Source organism: Ammospiza nelsoni, chromosome 14 (genome assembly GCF_027579445.1).
Source record: "Ammospiza nelsoni isolate bAmmNel1 chromosome 14, bAmmNel1.pri, whole genome shotgun sequence".
Taxonomy (NCBI): domain Eukaryota; kingdom Metazoa; phylum Chordata; class Aves; order Passeriformes; family Passerellidae; genus Ammospiza; species Ammospiza nelsoni.
This window is the reverse complement of record NC_080646.1, coordinates 21,003,374-21,025,483: the sequence shown is the minus strand read 5'-3', so window position 1 is coordinate 21,025,483 and position 22,110 is coordinate 21,003,374. Positions and strand designations below refer to the sequence as shown.

At 52.6% G+C, this 22,110-nt stretch overlaps 1 protein-coding gene across 1 annotated transcript; it reads right to left on the bottom strand.

Moving 5' to 3' along the window:
• Positions 1-15,098: 15,098 nt before the first annotated feature.
• LOC132079795 (uncharacterized) lies at positions 15,099-19,084 on the bottom strand. Its single transcript, XM_059482616.1, has 3 exons — positions 18,959-19,084; positions 17,449-17,675; positions 15,099-15,608 (listed from the first exon to the last, which is right to left on the bottom strand). The coding sequence occupies exons 2-3, from the start codon at positions 17,559-17,561 to the stop codon at positions 15,209-15,211; spliced, it is 513 nt and encodes a 170-aa protein (XP_059338599.1). The 5' UTR covers positions 17,562-17,675; positions 18,959-19,084; the 3' UTR covers positions 15,099-15,208.
• Positions 19,085-22,110: the final 3,026 nt, after the last annotated feature.

The following is a 22,110-nucleotide window of genomic DNA, read 5'->3' as shown; positions in this document are numbered from 1 at the left end:
TGAGAGCCTGGTCTGCCCCCAGGGAAGGAGAAGGAGCCCCTGGAGAAGCTGTACCGGGTGGGGATGATGCTGCTGCTGCTGCTGATGCTGCTGGAGACAGCGAGGGTGACATCAAGGATGACAAGCTCTTCCTCGGCCTGGCCACGGGAGGCTGAAGGTGATGGACTTTGATTCTGGCACCTTCTTCAAAGCCAAACTCTCCAGAGAATTTGCAGATGAGTCCTACCAGGGGAAATTCTGCCAGATTTGGGCATGGCCCAGCCTGGCTGGGAACCAAAGGCTCCCCCTTTGCTGGGGCAGATGCAACTCATTCTTCAGTGGCTGCCCAGCTGCTTTTGGCAGGGCTGGGAGGATGGGCTGGGGTGGGTACGAAATGGGAGTGGGCTCCTGGCCCTGCCAACAGCCCCAGCACCCACCGTGCCCCGGGCTGGGGCTGGGGCAGCGAGCCCGACACAAACAAAGCCCATGGTGGGAGCAGAGGTGGGACTCCAGAACCTGAGCACAGCTGCTTTGCTGTGCAGGCAAGGAAGGGCTTGGGCTGCTCCACTGCCCTTGTTTGCTTTGGGGTCACCGTGATTTTGGGGGCCAGTGCAGGGGGAAAGAGAGAAAGTGTGGGCTTCCCTCACCCAAGAGGGAGCCTTCCTCAAGGCTCTGACAGAGATAAGACTTTTTACCATTTTTCTTGTTTTCCCTTTTTGTCTCTAATCTCTTTTCAAGAATGTGTTGTTTGTTTTTCCAGAGGAAATGTTCCAGGTGGTCCAGTGTGGGTGGGGAAGTGTTGGGGAGCAGCTGTGGCATGGATGGGCCGTGCCCTTGGAGAAGGCTGAGGCCATGGTTTGGGAGCAGCTTTTCTTGCAGCCGTGGCTGGTGTTAGGTGGGTCCCTGTGTGCTTGGCAGGGTGGTATCAGAGCTTTTGGGAGATGGCAGCGAGCACAGGAGCATCCTGCTCTGGGCAGCTGCTGAGGGCTGGATGTGCCCTGGCTGGCTGCAGGCTGGGCACATGTGCTGCCCTCCTGCTCTGTGCCAAAGGCAGCAGGGATGGGCAGCTCTGGGCACAGCTCTGGGCACAGCCAGCATGGCCTGGGCACCGCAGGCCTTGGCACAAGGGCACAGGAGCCCTCAGCTGACGGGCGGTTTCTGCTTTCTCTCCTTGCAGCTGGGCTCTGCAGGTGCTGAGGCTGCTCTGGGCTCTGCCAGGGCTCTGCTGGGCTCAGCCCTGGGCCCAGCTGGGCTGGCTCTGCCCTCACATTGCTCTGACAGCTCTGCATCAGACGAGCCCGTTGTGAGAACAGTGCCTGAGCTTTCTGCTTTGGCAGGTGAGTGAGACTCTGCTGCAGGCCCAGAGATTGCAGCTGGGGACACACATCCAATTGGCAAGGACCCAAACTCTCCACAGTCCCAGCTGAATGCCTGGATCTGCACAGGGTGTTTTGTCTGTCCCATTCTTCCTTCTTGATTGGCTGGAATTGTGCAATTGCACTTTCTTCCTCCTCTAGAAGTGCCACGAGTGGGCCAAAGCTGGCGAGTGGGCCGTGCTCCTGAGGCAGTGCAGTCTGGAGCTGGTGGATGGAGAATTGCCCTTCTGCACTGCCAAACCAGAGCAAAAAGCTGTAAGTGGGACTTTGTGTCTCTAAGAAATCCCTGACAGTTTCAAAAGGAATGTGTAGCTCATTCAAAGGCTGAGAAGGAAGATCATCTTGTAAAGGATTTGGGCTTTGACAGAGTTTCCATTCCCAGTCCTGCTTGGAGCTGGAATGGCACAAAGCAATTTCCTCTTTCTTCGACCACAATTTAAAATAACAATATTGGAAACAATCCCCAAAAACTTTTTATAAAGATTGCTGAGGTAAGTAAGATGGATCCATGCCATCAGCACATTTACAAAATAAATAACTGAGTACTGTTTCAAAAGATCAGTTACCTCTTAAATCAAAGTTAGAGAAGATTTTCCACTGCAGACTTGGGTTTTGTTTTTATCTTTCACATTTTATAAAGTTTTTTATTGCTTTTTTTTTTTTTTTTTTCCTTTCAATAGAAAACATGTCCTACTAAAGGAATGTCCTTTGCTCCTGGTTCCCGTGTGGAGCAGCTCCCTTCCTGCTGGCTGAGCTGCTCAGGCAGAGCCCGGCAGCTCCTGGCCCTGCAGGGCTGAGGCTTTTCCCCGTTGCTGGGCACAGACTGATGGAGCAGCACTGCTGAACACGGGCACACAGAGGCACCAGCAGCAGCTGCCTTTGGCCACCTGGGGCTCCAAGGCCCAAACTCTGAGCAGCCAGGGCTGGAAGAGACTGGCAGGATCTGATCCCTGACTCTGGGCAGACAGGGCTGCACAAATGACCCCACAGCAGCAGCAGCAGCAGATGGAGCTGACTTTGAGCACAGCCCCTGCCCCTCTTCCCTCCCGTGTGCAGCGGTGTCACAGCAGCCTGAGGCACCTGGGAGCCCCCAGGGCCAGCAGGGACTGGAGATGGCAGCCCTGGGCTCCTGGAGGCTGTGCAAGGAACGGAGCTGGGCACTCCCTGTGCATGGGGAGCTTCCAGATGGAAAAGGCTGCTGTGCCCAGGCAGCTGCAAGGGCACAGAAAGGAGGCTCTGGAGCACTGGATCTGTGCCAGTGCCACAGTCCTGGGCAGCAGCCAGCGAGCCCTGGGGGAACAGAGGGCACAGCAAGAGGGACAGAAGCAGGCAAGGGCAGAGACTGGAGAGAGCCAGGCCTGGGAGCAGGAACAGCTGCTCCATTGCACTCTTGGAGAAAGCTCTTGGCTGGTTCAAAGCGCTGAAAGGCGTGAAGGGCAGAGAGGAGGCCACAGCAAACAAGCTCCTGTTTGCACAGCCTCCCCTCTCCGTGTCCCAGAAGGAATTGCATGGACTGTGTTCTTCTCTCCGAGCCGTCTTGTTCAGCATGAGCAGCTCAGCACCAGGAGCTGAAGCCTCAGGCCACAGGAGCTGGGCAAGAGGGAACTTTTGGAGCAAAGGAATGCTGCTAAAATAGCCCCAGCTGAATGCAGTGGATATAATAATGGAATCACAGAATCCTTTCTGTTGTAAAAGCCCTCTGAGCTCACCCAGTGCAGCCGGTCACCCAGCAGTGCCAAGCCCAGCACTAAAGCACGTCCCTGAAGTGCCAAGGCCTGGACACCAGCCCTGAGTGAGGCCTGGACAGCAGGCCCTGAGCCAAAGGTGGCCTCTGGATGAACCTTCCAACCAAAGGTTATCTTTGTATCTGCTCCCTAATGAAATATGCATGGTCATTAACACTGTGATAGATGTAGCCACTCCTTAGTGAAACATGGATTGACCTTTGTGTATGTAGAAGCCAGACAAGACCATGAAATCTGACATCTGGCCTTGTTTGGGGCTGTATGGTCAAAGTCAGCTCCCTTGGTTCCTCCTTGAGCCCTGGCCAGGCTTTGGGAGGGACCCAAGAGGAGGATGAAAGCAGATGTTGCCACACTAGCAGTGCTGTCAGTTTGTTCATTCAGCACTGTCAGAGCTGGGCCCTCTCCCAGCGGGGTTGGAGCCTCACCTGGGGCTGGAGGCACCTGCAGGAATTCCCAGTGCCCAGGAGTGGCTCTGCAGCCCTTGGCTGTGACAGCTTCCCCAGCTGCTGTGTGGGTCTGGGGGATGGTAAAGGCTGAGGGTAAATGCTGCTGGATCTTTGTTAATCACTGCAGGCAATCTTTGGTGGGGATGGTTGGGTGCATTGCTGAGCTGCTCCTTTTGTGATTCTTTGCTGCTCTGAGCTGCAGGAAATGACACTGATTCCTTCAGCTGGAGTCTGTATCTCTGGTGCTGACCCTGCCCACTGGTAAAACAAAACTGGCACAGTCTGGCCAGATGCCAACAAAATGTCACTTGTTCAGTGTCAATGTGAGGAATCAGTCCCATCAGAAATTGCCAGCTGGGAAGCCCTTCCCTGGAGTTCCCTGGCTCTGGAGTGGGCTGAGGTCGGAGCCCCTTGTGAGCAGTGGGGCAGTCGGGTAAAAGAAGCTGCACCCCTGGATGGCTTCAAATGCATCCAAAAATTGCAAATGGAAAAGGAAAACACCTTGTGGGTTTGGGCAGACAAAGATGAATTTGTTGAGAGTACATAGGAAACAGCACTTTCAGAAGGAACAATGATTATTGGAATGCTCCCACATGGAGCAACAGAAGGTTTTAATCTTGAGCTAATATGCATTTGTACAAGTGAAATATTGATATAATAAATATCTATATACATATTTATAGTATATAAAGACATATATATATATATTAATATATTCACATATATATGTGGGTATATATGTGTATACACATATGTGTAAAAAATATGTATATATTTTTTATATTGTTTTACACATCCTGCCAGACCAGATCTCCCTGTTTGCTCTAAGGGCCCCTGTGGAAAATGCTCTGATCCACGGGGCTCCGTGTGAAGGCTGCTGTGACACTGAGGGACTTGCACAGCAATTCCATCCAGGAGCCTGGGTGCCCCTCAGGCACTGGGACCCAGCCCCTTCCAGACAGAGGGGAAAGGGCCCCCCAAGCCTTGTTAGCCACAGACAGCATGGGAAAGCTGAACAGCAAAGGGCCTGGGGGCATTATTCTGGAATTAAAAAGGTGCCAGCTCCAGGCACAACAGAATTCTTGTTCCTAACTCGAATGAGATTGAGAAAAAAAAATGAAGAACGGTGTCACTAAAGTACTGCTGATGTCTGTAAGGTGTACCTTGATAGTCAGCCAGAATCTTTGTCTGCCACAAATACCTCTGGTGTTTCACCAAGGGATTGGTCATCAAAATGTAATGATGGGTTATGATGGATTGCTGAGCTTCTTTTGTAATTCTTTGCTAATGATAATGTGCTTTGCTGAGCTTATCCTTTTGTAAATCTCTGCAGCTGTGCATGATATAAATGACACAATTCCTTAACTTGGTGTCTGTGTCTTTGGTAGTGACCCTGCCCACTGGTGAAACAGGGCCCCCTCTTGCCTAAGTGTTCCCTGGGAAGGCAAAAGCCCTCCCTCCAAAATTCCCCCCTTCCTCCCTGTTCCCCCCTTCATACCCTGAGCATGATGTGCTCTGCTCTGGGCTATGCCCGGGCTCAGTTGGGGTCTCCTGTCCTGGCTGTGTCCCCTGCCCAGCTCCCCCGCAGCCCCAGCCCCTCCCCAGCGTGGCTGGACGAGGGGCAGGACAGGCCTTGGCTGTGCTGCAGCTCAGCAAGAACAAAACCATCTCTGCGTGCTCAGCGCTGTGCTCAGCACCCGGCCCAGCAGTGTCTCAGTGCCAGGGGCTGTGCCCTCAGTCCCTGCCGGGGGTTTCCATGGCAACTGCCAGGCCAGGTGACCCAGGTGTCCCCCCAGTGCCGGTTGCCATGGAAACAGTGCCCAGCCCTGCCCCTTTCTGTCTGGCTGACCTGGCCTTTGGCCCTGGCAGTGCCGGTGGCTGCTGGTTCCTGGTGCCAGAGCGGCCAGCGCGGCACAGGGCAGGTGGCCATGGCACAGCCCCCAGCAAGGGATCCCCTCTGGCTCTGGGCACTGACACCAGCCCTGAGCAAGGGACCAGGGCAGCTTTCCATGGCCACCAACCATCACAACGGCTCTGGGCATTGGTTGCCATTGCACCAAACCAAGGACCGGTCCCCGTGGCCGTTGCCATGGCACCTGGTGGCACCAACGAGTGTCACTGCAATTGTACCTGGAACAGCCCTGGCACTGCTTTGTCCCATGGTTGCCATGGCAGCCAAGGGCAGCAACAGCTCTGCAGGCAAGTGGCCATGGAACCTGGCTGCAGAAATGGCTCCTTGGGCTGGTTTCCAAGGAAACCTGAACTGATGGGGGTTGCCATGGCACCCAAACCCAGCAGTGCGGTCCTTGCAGTGTCCATGGCAACAGTCCCTTGCAATGGCACCACTGCATGTTGGGATGATGATGCACCCTCACAGCTGGCCCAGGGCAGGTCTGGAGTGCTTCTGGTGGCAGCTTGAGCTTGGCACACAGTTGAGGAGGATGTCTGTTTTCAGTGGGGAAACTCAGGAGTTTTAGATTGCTTCAAAAACAAATGAAGGAAAATCCCTCTTTGGCTGTGTGCAGCCACTTCTCCAAGCAAAGCAGGTTCCAGGTGAGTGAGGAGAGAGACCATGGGCTTGGGGAATATGAAGCAAGGTTGTCCACACTGGCTCAGAGCTCAAGGCACCACTTCTCTGAGCAGGCCAGGGCTCCTTAGGAGAGTCCCTGGATCAATATCAGTCACTGAATGCTGCAATCACCTCTTGTGTAATAAGAACAGCAATAAAAAGACACCCTTTAAAATCGGACTACATATTTCCTGGAAGCTCTTTGAACTATTTCTCTATAACTGTCAAAGGAAAACCTCCTAATGAACTACACAGGAGCAGAGGGAAATCAAAGCAGAGCAAGGGTTTGTCAGGACTTGCTTGATCCTCATGAGCCTCACTGTGCATTTGGAGTGAGCCCTTGAACCTCAGGGCCTGGGAGGAGATTGCACAAACCTTGCCAGGAGTCAAAGGCAGAGGAAACACCCCAAGTGTCTCCAGGCATTCATGGCTCCCTCTGAGGTCCCTCTCCAACACAGGCTCCTCATGGACTCCTTGGAGGAGAGAATTTGTGGCCAGGATGGCACAAAAACCTCTCAGACAGTGTGGAAAAGAAAATCTAAAGTACCTTCAACACCTTGAGTGTCTCAAAGCATTAATGAGCCCCATTTCGTGTCAGTACAAAGCTCTCCAGGGACTAATTAACACAGATAATTGGGGCCATGATTGGACAAATATCTCCCAGAGTCTATCCCAAGGGAAACACCAAATACCTTAAAAGAACTGAAGTACCTTGAAGCATTTATGAGCCCCACTGAGTGGTGTTACTGACAAAGCCTCTCTAAGGACTAATTGCAACACATAATTAGAGGCCATGATTGCACAAAGCTCTCAGAGACTCCAAGGCAAAAGCAAAACCCAAAGTCCTTTGAAAAACCTGCAGTCCCTGGAAGCATTCAGGAGCCCCCAGGACCATTCCTGAGCAAGGCTCCCCAGGGACTCCTTCCAGCAGATCCTTGAGGCCTTGGGATGTGGGTTAGGGGAGGATGCTGAGGGCAGGACAAGGGGCTGACAGTGCCCAGCCTGGCTGGGGCTGTGCCAGGAGGCCCCCGTGCCTCAGGACAAGGTGTCTCCTCACAGCCCTTGGTGGCACAGACCCTGCTGTGCCCCAGGGCACCAAGACTTGGCTTCTCTTTGTCCCCACCTGTCATCACTGCCTCCAGTTCTCTGCTCTGCCTGGGGCCTGGGGACACTTTCCCTGTGGTGTCCCTGACAGGGATCTCTTCAAAGTACAAGAAACTTCAGTGTTTCAATAGAACTGAGTTCTTAAGGGTTCTTGAGGGTTGTGTGACATCACAAAGCTGGCTTTGACATCACAGAGCTTGCTGTGACATCACAGAGCAGGGTGTGAGGCTATAGAGCAGTGTCTGCTCTCATAGAGGGTGGCTCTGAGGCATCAGAGAGTAGGTTGTGACCTCACCTGGTGGCTGTGTAACATCATAGAGGAGGCTGTGACATCACAGACCAGATTGTGACATCACAGGGTGACTTTGTGACATCAGTCTTCTGCGATGTCACAGCACTGCTGTATGAAATCACAGGGTGACATAGAGTTGGCTCTGTGATATCACAGGGTCAGTGTGATATCACAGGGGCTGTGTGACATCACAGGGGCTGTGTGACATCATGGGGGCAGCATGACATCACAGGGGCAATGTGACATCACGGGGGCTGTGTGAGGTCACTGGGGAGGTCACTCTGCCCCGGCCCCCCTCACAGTTCCCCCCAGAGCAGTCCAACCCTGCTCGTGCACAGCGGGGTCCCCTGTCCCCCCGGGTCCCCCGGCCCTGCAGCCTCCCCCAGAGGATGTTCCATGGGATCGACCCCAGAGCCTGACACGGGGACGGGGGGACGGGGCCCTGGGGGTGGCACAGGGGGACAGGGACCCTCCGGCAGCGTCCCCATGTCCCCCAGGGCCAGAGCCTGGGCCAGGGCTCCTTCACCCTGTTACAAACGAGGCCTTGAGAGCGCTGAAAAACCCCCGGCAAGGGATCAGCCAAAACCAGATTTAATATTAAGGGACAGCAGCACAAAGTTCCTTGGCAAGAGTCACTCTGCTCCTGACTGGACACTTCAGGCACACCAAGGAAACAAAGCAACTACAAAACCAAACAGAATCCAGGCAATAAAACCAGAAATTAACCTGGAACTGTCCCTGTGTGTGCATGTGTGAGTGACACAAGGACAGCGAGGGCAAGGATAAAAGGAACATGGCCTGAAAGCTTAACAGAGCTCAAACTTAACAGGACTTTACTTATACATTAACCTTAACTGATACTTTCAACCTCACAGTTTAGCAAAAGAGCAGAGTATAACAGCATGTAACCTAACTTAAACCTATGACTTCGCAATTTAACAGAGGAATAACACTTAACAATATTGAACTTAACATAAAACTTATACTAAAGGTAACTGCTTAGCAAAAGAAAACCTCTCAGCAGCATTTAACTTCACTTAGGCCTTGTGATTTAACCTTCCCTACAGGCCTGACTGACTCAGCTATCCAAGGCACTCAAGCCCCTCAGAGTGCAGCATTTCTGCCACATTTCCCCAGCACAGGCACTCCTGTGTGCACACAGACACAAAGAGTCAGTGCAAGGCACCTGTAAGAAATTCCCCTGAGGGCAGGAAATGCTCACTGTGGATCCTTTGGCATCTCCCCAGCGGGTGAAGGGTTGAGCCTGGAGGAGTGGGGGGATCGGCCCAGGCCCCATCGTTGTTCGGGATCCCCGAGTGCAGCAAACGGGAGAGTTCCCGGCTGGGAGAGGCCCCACTCAGAGGGAGTGGCTGGCCCAGGAGAGCTCCAAGGGCTCCTTTTGGAGCGCTGTTTGCAGGGCCCCAAGAGAGGGGCTTCAGTCCCAGCAATGGTTCATCCTGGCCGCACTTGGCATCAGCAGCTTTCTTTGGCAGGGTGAGAACAGGGATGTTGTGCCGCTCAGGGAACACAAACAGGTCCCAGGGCTGCTCCTATAGGAACCAGGAGCTGGTTGGGCAGCAGCAGTGCCTGGAGCAGACAGTGTTTGTGATGAGCTGCAGAGGAGCTGAGCCCAGGGGCTGTTGGCCAAGGCGAGCATTTGTTGCCCAGGGAGCATTTCTCAGCTGGCAGGGCGGCCTGAGAAGGGGAGGGGGGAATGCAGCAGCACCGGGCCCATGGAACCAAGGGACCATTGTGACCCTGTGGGGCCCTGTGAGACCAAGAGACCATTGTGACACTGTGGGGCCCTGTGAGACCAAGAGACCATTGTGACACTGTGGGACCCTGTGACAACAAGGGACCATTGTGACACTGTGGGGCCTCATGGAATCATGGAGAGCACTGTGACGTTGCTGGGCCTCATGGATCCATGGGGACTGTACTGATGCTGTGTGGCTCCATGGAATGTAGGGATCATTGTGACACTGAGAGGCCTCATCAAAACAAGGGGCCATTGTGACAGCGTGGGTCTGCATGGAACCATGGAGACCATTCGGACACTTTGGGGTGTTATGGAACCAAGGGGCCATGGTGACACTGAGAGGCACCATGGAAACACAGAGACCATTGTGACACTCAGGGGACTCATGGAAACGCAGAGACCATTGTGACGCTGTGAGGCCTCATGGAATCAGTGAGACCATTGTGATCCTGGGAGGACCATTGTGATATTGTGGGGCCTCGTGAAACCAAGAGGCCTTTGTGACACTGCAGGTCTTCTTGTAATCAAGGGGCCATTGTGACACTGCTGGAACCCATGGAATCAAGTCACCATTCTGACACTGCGGGGCCCCATGGATCCAAGGAACCATTGTGACAATATGGAGCCCCACAAAACCAAGGGAACACAAAACAAGTCTGGCTGCTTTGGCCTCCCATAGACTGCCTGACTGGTCCAACTGACCTTTGCATGTTGAGTGTCACTTCTCATCTGCTGCTGAAACATTGAGGCTCTGTGCTTTCCTTCCCAATGGAAAAGAACTGTCCTCCTGCTCTAGGCACCCATGGCCAGAATTGGGATTTCACCTCCAAAGGTCCTTATATCCAGGGATTCTTCCAATAGGAATATTGCCAGGACAAGTCTGTCTGGCAGTGGTTTCACAAGGGTCACCTCTCATCCGTCCCCAAAACATTGGGAAAGGCTCCATGCTCTCCTTCCTAAGGAAAGAACTGTCCTGCTTCTCCAGGTGCCCATGGCTGAGATTGGGTTTCCACCTCCAAAATTCCCTAAATCCAAACTCTGCAATTACTGACAATCTAGCTGGCCTTGGCCTGCTGAGGCTCTCACTTGCCTTCCAAACCTTGAGGCTCTGTGCTTTCCTTCCCATGGAAAAGAACTGTCCTTCTCAGCCAGGTGCCCATGGCCACAATTGGGATTTCACCTCCAACACTGCCTGTTTTGACAGACTGGAGGAGATTGTTGGCTCTAAACATTTTGTGTGTGGGGGAGGAAGGGGCAGGTCCAGCCTTGCCCTGCCCTGTAAGCCCAGCCCTGCCCTGCCCTGTGACCCCAATCCCCTCAGGGGCCTTCAGTGGGTTTACGGTTTCTACCTGAAGGGCGGCACCCTGAACCCCCAGCACCGCCGTTCCACCCTGGGCACTGGGGCCCTCTTGGCTCTACTCAGTGCTGCCGCTGTACTCGGGGCACCCTAAACCCCGCTAGGGACCCGTGTCCCCCCACTGCAGGGATTGTGCGCGACTCACACTGCCCCGATCCTCCACGCACCCGGAGCTCCATTCAGGGCTTGCGTGCCAACTCACCAATTCATCTGCCACCTTTACTCAAATTTGGTGCACAGGAAAAACACCAGCCAGATATTTGTAAGAGGTCAAAATGACACAAAATTCTACTGGCAAAGTGCAAAAAATCAAGAACTTTGGAATAGGATTTAACGCAACATCAAATTACACATAAAACACTAATCATAGCAGTAACTTCATTAACTTAGCCCATTTATCCTGGAAACATTAAAACACGTAAGCTGTTAGGGTATCCAAAAATGTTCCATATAAAGAGCATTAGAACAAGAAGAAAGAGAGAGAGACAGAAAGACAGAAGCTCTATAGAAAGACACATATATGACTAACAGCTCCTAGGGTTCCAGTGTGGGTGAGACACAAACCCCAGGAGAGGGCAGAGTCCATACCAGGGGCTCACCTTGTGCTCTATATTTTAAGCCCCCGGGCCCTTGTGAGCCTCCCCCAGGTGGGATTTCTGATCACACAGGCAATCAGGGCTGGGTTAGCACTGTACCCACTGTGTGACTGATTGACAGCTCATCCCACAGTGTCTCAGGACATTGATCTCATCCAGCCTCTGACAGTGACCATGGTGACACAGGGGAACCTCATGGAACCGTGGGTCAGTTGTGACAATGTGGGTCCAAGGACACACCGGGGCATGTCATAGGTAGAATAATGATAGAAGAAAAGTATTACCGCGCCTGAGTGGGCGCTGCTGGTGATAGAGAGACGGTGAATCTTGTTTCTTGAATCAGAAGGCTTGATTTATTAAGATATTATATATAATACATTATGACTATACTAATAAGAATATAGAGAGAGGTTTGCAGAGCAGCTAGGCTAGATAGGAAGAGATAGAGAAGAATCCCAACAAAGCTGTGGCCAAGGACTCAGTCCTCTGGCTTATACTTTGTGATTGGCCCTTAATTATAAACATGGGAACATGAACCAATCACCAATCAAAATAGGTGCCCCTGTTGCATTCACCAGCAGCTGATAATAATTGTTTATGTTCTCCTCTGAGGCTTCAGCCTTCAAGAAGACACAGAAATCTGAAATAAAGGATTTCTGTGAAAAAATGTCTGTGACATCTCACCTTTCTAAATTGTATAAAATAAAAAAAATGCTGATGTGGAATGAACAGGAAATTTCTTCACCTGTAGAATATACAATAACTAACAAATCACTAGAACAATGCTACAATATAAGAAAAATGCAAAATACAATGCAAAGAGAATTTGAGTCCATGCAGCTGAGTTTCAGGAACAGTCCAAGAGCCAAAGTTGTTTCCCTTGGAATATCTGAGAGTCCTTTTTGGTCCTGAAAACAACTTGCTGCAAAAGGAATCCCATCAATAGTTATCAAAAAACCACTGACAGTCATAACACAATTTTTAAACAGTTTGTGGAATGTCCTTTCTGGCCCTTCAATGCTTCAGAGCTGCTGCCCGCTGTTTTCAATCTTTTTTATTTAATTTTAATTTTTTTTTTTTTTTTTATTGAAAAACAAAAGAGCAGCACCCGAGCAGAGCAGTGCCAGACAAGGAAAGGCCCTGGGGGCCCTGGCCCATACTGGACCAGGAACCCCAAAACTGGCTCACAAAGGGGGACCAGGACCGGTAGAAGAAACCAGAGTCCCCAAAAACATAAGGAGGCCACGCAGTGGGACCAGCCCAGGAATTTTTTGAGCCCAACGGCCCAGGCCAAACCCATGAGGAAGGCTCTGCATATCCACAGGCCTGAACCCTGCTGCCAGTACAATGGCAGCACGGGTAGTGAGACGCTTCCTTTCCCCTAAACCACTGAGGCATGGCAGCAGCAGGGAAATAGAAGCTGCCCCGAGAATCTTCATCTCGGGTCTGGGAATGTTTGTTTCCCACAGCAACATGTCACCACCCCCACCGGGCTGGGGACCAGAGGCAGAACTTTCGGGAGCCCCCTCCCCCTCGCCGCTAGGGCACAAGATGGGCGGCAGAGATGGCAGCCTCTATGGGACAGCAACCGAAACACCACCCCCCAAACCGCCGAGCTTGAAAGCCGGCAGCTGGACTGCCGCAAGAGTCAGCTGGCGGGCAGCCCCCGCTCCACTGAAGGAGAGACCAGACTCCGGGGCCGCTTCCTGGAGCGGGCCCGGGGCTGGCGGGCCGGCCATGGGGGGCGCTGGGCCAGGGTGGGGGCCCACGGGGCTGTGGATGACGCTGGGGCTGGCCTGGAACGCGGCAGTGACTCTGGCCACGGAGGAGCCGGCCGAGGAGGGAATCACGCTGATCGTGGGATCAGCCGCGGGCTGCTCCGAGAGTCCCGCAGGTTCAGCGCCGTTTTCTGCCGCTGACTCTGGGACTGTCTCGGCTTGAAGCGGCGGGGATGCGCGAGAACCCACCTCCGCCGCGTCCCCCAGCCCTGAAAGCAGCGGCAGGCACGACACGGGGCCGGCGCCGTGCCCCGCCGCTGACTCCGGGGTCTGCTGCAGAGGCGCAGTCGCAGTCTCCTTCGGAGCGCAAACAGGCAGCAGCGGAGCCGGGAGAAGCGGCGGGGCATCGCTGTTGCTTAGCAACAGGTCAATCGCCGAAAGTGCTGTTCTCTTCTGCCTTCTCCGACACAGGCTCTGGCGGGGGCGGGGAGGCCGGTGAAACCGCGGGCGGGACCTCCTGGAGTGACGGCTCTAGCAGGGGCGTGGAGGAAGCCTCGGAGACCGGTGCCGCTCCGATGTGTGAAGGAGGCGGAGTCTGAGAGGCCGGCGCTGGCTTGAGCGACCACTCCCATCCCCCCGGAAAGAGAGAAGGGGGGGGAGGACAACACTCCATCTGAGCATGCTCCGGAGCAAGAGTAAAAAAAACTTCTTCGCGCCACGAAGTTTCAGCCCCCCGCGCCGCGAAGCAGGGGGGGGCGAAAAGCCCAAAGTCATCACCCATGGGGTCTTCTGCCAAGGGCGGTGGAAACGGAGCCTGGCCATAACAGTTAGAGATCCATTGAAAACAAGCTGCTCTGCGCTTCAGGACTGGGAAAAGCTTTATAAATGCTGGGTAGATAGAAGGCAACACGCGTCCCTGACTGTAGACGCACTGGATAATTGAGTCCATGCACTCCCAGACGAAAACATCTAAAGCGTACAGGACATCAGTAAAAAACCCAAAAAGCTTTGCCCATCGAAAGAACCCATAGATATCTGTTTCTGACAAAAAGCAACCATCTTCTCTGCACCAATATTTCCAGAGGGCAATAAGCTTTTCCTCTGAAGCGGAGAACTGAATCTCTTCTGGCAAGGCATGTGTCTGCCAAACGAACAGCCACAAGCTATGAAGGGCTGGTTCATCAGGGATAGAAAAGCCCACAGTACCTTCTAAAAGAGTCCAGCTTGCTCTGGCCAGCTCCACAGGTCTGCTGCCCTTTTCCATCATCTTTCCTGATGGTTTTCCAGAAGAAGGTTCTGTTGTGGTCAGCCTTGGCTGTGAACTCTGTCCAAATCAGGATCTTCAGTTCTTCAGCTCCTGGCTTGAATCCACTTTCTTTGGTCACTTCAAAGCAACCATCAAATGCCACACATACAGGATTTTACCCAGTGCAGCAATTTTGCTCCTCTGGTCTTATTAAATTAATTTTTGCTCTGACACGTCGGGTCACCAGATATTACCGCGCCTGAGTGGGCGCTGCTGGTGATAGAGAGACGGTGAATCTTGTTTCTTGAATCAGAAAGCTGAATTTATTAATATAAGATATAATACATTATAGTTATACTAGAAAGAATAAGGAGAGAGGTTTGCAGAGCAGCTAGGCTAGCTAGGAAGAGATAGAAAAGAATCCCAACAAAGCTGTGGCCAAGGACTCAGTCCCCTGGCTTACACTTTGTGATTGGCCCTTAATTATAAACATGGGAACATGAACCAATCACCAATCAAAATAGGTGCCCCTGTTGCATTCCCCAGAAGCTGATAATAATTGTTTATGTTCTCCTCTGAGGCCTCAGCCTTCCAGAAGACACAGAAAACTGAAAGAAAGGATTTCTGTGAAAAAATGTCTGCGACAGAAAAGCCTTTTGAAATGAAGCCTTGTTCAGCCACATCAATAGCTGGCCTATCATCTCTTCTGTGTGCAACTAAGCAGTTACAAGTTCCCATGTGAAGCTATTTTGAGAATGAGACTTTGTGACCATTCTATTCTGAGGGTGAAAAACAAATGCACCTGCAATAACAAGTAATTTGTCCCATGAGAATCAGTGAAGAGGTAAACAATACAATAGAGAGATTTGATGCACAAGTAAAATCTATTTTATTAACCAATAATCGACTAACTGATAAGAAACCTTTGAATGAACTAAAGGTGCACACAAGGTCTGTTAAACTGTGTAAAATGAGTTGTATGAATAAAGAATAAAGAGTTCTTCTCCATCTTAGCTTAGTCCTATGGGATTTCAGTTCCCCCCTTCTTGACGGCTTTGGGTTCTCCCTTCTTTGGAGCTTTGGGTTCCGCCTTCTTTGGGTCTTTGTCTTCCTTCTTCTCTGGCATCTTGGTTTCCTTCCTCTCTGATGCTTTGGTGTCCTTCTTCTCTGATGCTTTGATTTTCTTCCCTTCTGATGCTTTGCTTTCCTTCCTCTCTGGGATTTTGGTTTCTTTTTTTGGAATTTTGGTTTCCTTATTCTCTCGGGTCTTGGTTTTCCCCTTTGCTGGTATTGGAGGTTGCTTGCCAACAGAGACACTCTTCTTTCCCTTCTTCTGCCTCTCTTCCTCCTTCCTCCTCTCTTCCTCCTCTAAGGCTTTTGCCTCCTCCTCGACCTTTTGAGCTGGCTCCTTCAGCTCCCTTCTGCAGACAAAACAGAAAATATGGCTGAGAGTCCCACCAGAACCTTGGGCTCCCTCGTCCTGGCTGGCCCTGCACTTCATTCCTTGACCCTGAGGCCATTTCCGTGAATTCTCCTCAACCCACAGAGGTTGGGAACATCCCAAGTGAGGGCATGGGTGGAAGGGGACCTCCAGGACCGGCCAAACCTGAGCTTTGCCATCATAAGGTCTTGACTGTGCAAGCTCCCTCTGAAGGCACAGCCAGACCCCTCCAGCCCCTGCCAAAGGCTGATCCAGCAGCTCTCTGCACTGGTGCCTGGAAACGCCCTTTGTCTCTTGGCTTCCCAGTTTAAAGCAGAGCACAGATTGCTGACATCTGCTTAGCTCTCCTACAGTTCTTACTCAGCTCATTCAGCCCCCTTCTCCCTGGGCATAGCTGAAGCATGATTTTAAAGAGTTCAGATTTCAGCTGAGGGTTAGAAGCAATTCCCATTGATCAGGATGTAGGTTAGATAGGCAGACCATAGGTTAATGATTATGAGATGCTTAAGCTGGAGCAGATTGTTCTATTGTTTACCATTAGGAGAGGGAAGTGGAGGAAGTGAACTGTTATAAGAACATCTCGAAACCAGTAGAACAATGGTTAGCACCTGGGCTTGATGTCAATCAATCACTAAGCAGGGGACCTTGGATGGTGCCAGAGGGTCACAGAGACCTGATGAAGACATTCCTGACTTCATCCCCTAAGACCACTGACCCAATTCGAGACACCAACCCAATTCAAGGGAAGAATTGCACAGGAGTGAAGGACCAATGACCTCATTTGAATACAGAGCAGGGATGGGAGGTGCTGGGGTTGTGCAGATGTATTGTGTGTAAGATCTTGGGAAATAAAGAGAGGGCAAAGAACCTTGGACAGCGCGGTCACGCCTTTTAGGGACGGCTCTGGTGCCGCCCGCCGGTGTTAATAAACATCCCACTGTCTAACTTTAATTAGTTAGAGAGTCTCTGCCCGTGATCTTCGGTTTTAACGACTCCTAGCCTGCTCCTTCATGAGAACAATCCTATCAGTCAGAAAGCAAAGGCTGCAGGAACTCCTCTCCTGCAAGACAGGCTCTTGTCGGGCAGATTTCCTGCTGGAACCCAGCTGGGACCAAGCAAACCAGTGCTGGCTGCCATGGAAACCACTGGAAGCAGCCTCGTCCGTCTCCTCCCCATGAAACCAACTTCAGCCTGGCCTGAAGAAGTCCTGATGCACAGGCTTGCTTTAAGCACCTCCACTCCCAGCTCCACACTTGGCCTGTGTGTCCTGAGCTGGGCTGCCTTGCTGGAGCTGAGCTTCTCCTGTGCTTGCCTACGGCTGCAGCTGCAGGGGAGCCTAAAGCACAGGAGTTTTTCTGGCTGCTATGCCACCATAAGGAGAACCCTGGCAGATCAGCAGTGCAAGGACTTCATCTGTGGCAGGAGCAGGACCCAAAGCAAGGTTTGCTCTGTGCCCCACGCCTGCCCATACCACAATCCCACTGTTCTGGTGAAGAAGGCAGATGATGAAGAAGATGCCACTCAACACCATGGACTTCAAGACACCTCTAAATGCGGTGCCAAGGCAGGCCCAGAGCCCAGCTCCCCGCAGAGAGCAGCTAAGCCAGGAGGGCTCAGCACTCAAATAGAGAAGATGATGTTCTGTCTCAACAGAAGAAGGTCCTTCCTCTCTTGGCAGCCAGGGAGCTCAGAGTGGCCATCCCTATGTTGCTGCTGGCCTTTGCTCTGCAGCTCCTCTGAGCTCAGAGGCCTTGGAGCAGGGAAGCCCTGCAGGGACAATAACCCATGGCAGAGCAGGAACCCACGGAAGGCTGACTCACCTGTCCCTGAGAGAGGCCTGAGAGCCACAGTTGATCTCCTGGGGGCTCAGGGAGGAGCTGACACGTGAGGCCGCCCTGGGCACCAGCACCTCAGAGGTGGAGCCTCCCTCCATGTGGCACAGCTCCGGGACATTGCAGGTGGTGTTGAGGTGGCCAGAGAAGGTGGAGGTGACCTGCTGGCTCTCTCCTGGCTGCAGCACACCTGGCAGTGGCAGGATATTGAAAGACTGGATGGAAGACAAGTGAGATTGAGGTGTTGAGCATGGAAATGGATGCAGAAGAGCATCTTGGAGCTGTAGCCAGAGGGGCCTATTCCCCAAACACTGCCAGAATCACCCTCACCTCATCCTGCATCCATGCCATTGACCAGTGCAGGGACCATGGGGAAAATCTTCTCCCATACTCACAGCACAATGCATTAATTAGTACATTACATGAAAGTGAACTAGGATGTCTCCTGGCAGTAGAAATTCTCTCTGATGCACAACTTGCCATTACAAAGTTTCAAAACTTCCTGCTTTTAGAAAAGGAGGAGACTCAGAGTGAGAGCTCTTGGAGCTGAGGGAAGGAGTCCAGTCCAGCTCATCTGACTCCTGAGGCTCTTCCCCTCTCTCTCTGATTTAAATGCTTCTTTCTCAAGGTGCTACAGCAAAAGCTCCTGCAACAATTTCCTGTGGAGCACTTGAGGAGTTCCAGGGGGAGCAGTGCCCTCCACAGGTGCTGCACAGCATCCTTGGGCAGCCCTGCAACGTGTCCTGCACGGCCTCTCCAACAAGCAGCTGCTCCAGCAGCACTTTGCGATGGGCCTGCAGGGATGGGAGGCCCCTCTGTGGCCAATGCTGAGGGCCCCCAGTGGCACTGGCAGCTCCAGCCCTGCTTGCCACACTGACAATGGGCAAGGGAGTCAGATTCCCTCTTGCCTTCTCTGCTCCCAGGGCAGTGTGCGCCACGTCCAGGGAGCACCTGAATCCCTCCAAGCCTCGAGGCAGGTGAGGGTGCTCAGGACTTGGTGCTGGCACCCAAAAAACAAGCCATTTTCTGTGCTGGGAGGAAGAGACAGCCCCTCTGCAAAGTCTGCCTTTGTCAGACAGCTCCAGGGCCAGCAGTGCAATAGCAGCTCTGGGTGAAAGCAGAGCCCTGCAAACAGGGAGTCTGGCTGCCTTGGGAAGAGGGTCCATGGAGATCAGCATAATCCCAGCTTGCTCTGTGAGGGAAGCTGGAGGTGTTACCATGATGATGCAGAGAAAAGCCTCATCTTACACTGGGAAGGAAACAAGGCAAAAAAATCCCACACTCAGCACAGGCCTGTAGGATCTGAGCCAGCTTCTCCAAGGAAAACTCTCCTATTTCTCCCTCCCCCTCAGCCCATGTCCAGCCACTGGCCCTGCTGCCCAGCCCACTGTCAGGGCACAGCACAGCAGGGCAGCAAAAAGGGAGCTCAGCATGAGCAGGACTTGGTGCTGGCAGGCTGGGGAGGCAAAGCAAGCAGTCGGTGTACAAGAAAATCTACCTCTGCTCCTGAAGAGTGGGTAAAATCCTGCACTTCTTTCAGGGCTCTGGCTGCCTCCTCCTGTCCAGTCCTGAAGTGCCTCCATCGAGTTGCCGCACAATCCAGACTGGTTCTCCTCTCCTTCGGTGGCTGGGGTTTGAATTTAGGTGGGTGGAGCTCATCTCTGGAAAATAAATAACTATGAACAGGAACCTGCAGTGGGAGAGAGGGAGGGAGGGACACCTGCACGAGCAGCTCCTGGCCAGGATGCAGCCCCTGGCTGGGTGCTGGCTCGTTGGACTGAGAAATGGTTTGATCCAGCCCTTCCCAATCCAGGCTGGGGCAGGTCTGTTCTAAAGGCAGCCCAGGGATGGCACTGAGGTGCTGCAGCAGCTGCAACTGCTCGCATTGAGCAATTACAGAGAACAGGCATTTACACCTGGTGGGGATGCAAAAAGCACAGTGGGAGAGGAAAAGACAGAGAAGGCAGCAAAAAGGTGAGATTTGAGACACCGAGGGGCAGACCCAGCCAGTGCCCAGCCAGCACAGCCCACCCAGTGCCCAAGGCCAGAAACTCTGCAGCTCCACCAGGGATTTATCAGGAATGTTCCCCTGACACCGCTGGGGGGTTGGTTGACATTTTACAACACTCCCAGGTGACTCAGGTCGCATTCCCCATCCATCCTTCCTTCCATCCATACATACACAGGCTGTGGTGCTGGGATCCTGCCAAGCTCTGCCAGCCTTGGGCTTGGGGAGATTTCTGCCAGCCGTCCTGAGCTCCGTAATTGTGCTCTCTGTTCCAGGAAGCAAGCAAGAAAGATTTTAAAAAACCCAAAACAAACCACAACAGAGAAACCTAAAAAACCTTCAACAGCTCAACCCTGCTCAAGTTATTTCTTTAGGGACAGCTACCACTCTCCAGCTGAAATGCTGGGCTTTTGGGGAAAAAGAAAATTACATGTTCTCCTCCAAATTGAAAAGGATTAAGCTAAGAGAACCTTTCAAACTAAAAGTTACTGTCCGAAAGGTTTTATCTTTGCAAGAAATCTCTAGGTAAGACCAGCCTGACGGTTAAACAACTGGTTCTTCTTGTGGGGAGAAACCCTCCTCTTTAAGGGAAGCAGCCTGATAGTTAAAAGCAACTGTTTGCTCAAACTTCAGGCTCCCTGGCACAGCCTGCATTGCCTTTCCTTCCTGTTCACTGATTTACAGGCAGTGCCACGACGGCCCGGGTTCAGATGTTTGGTGCCATCCGGGGAATTTGGCATTGCCATTTCCATATGTTTTAATCGAAGTTTCAGTCCTTGCAACCACTCTTCAAATGCCAGCTTTCCTTTCTTTTACAGAAAGCTCAAGGTTCCCAGAAGACTTCTGACATCCTCTCTTGCGCTCAGAGAGATGACATTTTCAAACAGATGTTTCCAAAGTTACCAGCATTTGAAAGAATAATGACCTCAAATGCCCCCTGGATTCCAGCTGAGCCCAACTCCATTCTGTGTCAGACACTGAGATTCCCACCTCTAAGGCAGGAGCTGTTTGTGCCCCCGTCCCTCCTGTCCTTCTCCCCAGCAGCCTGTGCCTGTTTTCCCCGGCAGAATCCCTGTCCCTGTGCATCCTGCCAGGAGCAGCTGCACACAGGCTCACATCTCCCCTTGCCCTCACCAGGGGGTTTCTCTCATCCCCGAACACGCCGATGAGAACGTTGGTGCGATGAGTGCCCAGGGCCTGCACTGCCACCACAACTGGGATCTCTGCTGTGCTCTGGGGCTGCACAATCCCACAGGGCTTGGGGCTGGAGTAGAGCACAGCAGAGTCCTCCTTGCGCTTCTGGAAGGGACACAATGAAACGCAGATTCAGAGGGACCTCTCAAGAAACTGTAGGCTCCTTAACATCCACCACAACAGCAACTTACACACACCTTTAAAGCTCCCCAGGACAAAGGTCAAAGGCACAAACAAGATGCAAGAATTGTAGGGTTAGCACTCCCAGGGGATCCTGCAAGGAGGCTGCCAGCACAGGCACTGGTGTCTGTGGGTGCAGCAGCTTTTCACAACCCTCTAAGATCTCCCACAGGAAAACACCCTGATGACTAGAGCATCAACTGTTTCCTCAGGAGCTTAAACTGCCTCCTAAAGTTTACAGTTTGGTAGGATCCTGCTCTCAGCAGATCTTTAAGACTGAATGGAAAGCAGCAAGGTCTTATCCAAACCCTTTGTTCCCCTAATAATCTCCTCAGGAATATTTGACAGGAGAAGGTGGATGTGATGCCAAACCTGGGGAATAAGCCCGTAGCAGCCAGGAAGGTGGCTGGGATTCCTAATGAGGATCTTTCTCTCGTAGGGCACCTTCAGGTGGCACTCATCACACAGCACCACTGGGGAGGACACTTGGAGCTCAGGAACGAGACATCTGGGCAAAGAGATGACCCCAGGACAATCAGAGATACTGAGAGAATGGAGAATGCCTACCCCCAAAGACTGTGAAATGGAGCAGAACCCATTGGTCACTGTCAAATGCACATTGAAGAGCCCTACAGGGATAAATTGCCTTCTACCTCTTCCCACTCCCACATGTCTTGTCAAGGAGGGGCAAACCCTGAGAGGCAGCACCCAGAGGCTGCCAAGTGCCCCAGGCAGAGCACTTTGCCCCACAGCTGCCTCAGCCCCTCCTTTACCCAAGAAGGCTTGCAAGGACTCCTGCAACAGTGCCAGTGACCCACGAGCTCTGGGGAAGCCTTCCCAACAAGGATCAGTGCTCCCTAAGGCTCAAGGAACACACAGCTCCAGGGTCTCAGTAAAACTGACTCCCTTCTCTGCCATTGTGCTGTTGCCCTGCCTGAGAACTCAGCTCTTTGCCCCAGCCCTGGAGGGCACGAGACAGCAGCTGCCCCACAGAGGGGCTGATCAGCCCCTGCCAGGCCCTGCAGCTCCCTGGCTCCTTCACTGCACAGCTCCAGGCACTGCCTGGCCCCAGCTCCACCTGCTGTACACAGTGGCAGCCCAGGCACTGCCTGGATGGCTCTGCCTGGCACAGGGAACAGCACCAGGGAGCTGCATCCCTCTGGGCATCACACTGACACCCACAACAGCACAGCAGCATGGAATTCTGCTGCAGCAACAACGACTTTTGCTCTCAACTCTGACAACATTAAAGCTCAAAACGGGAAGCA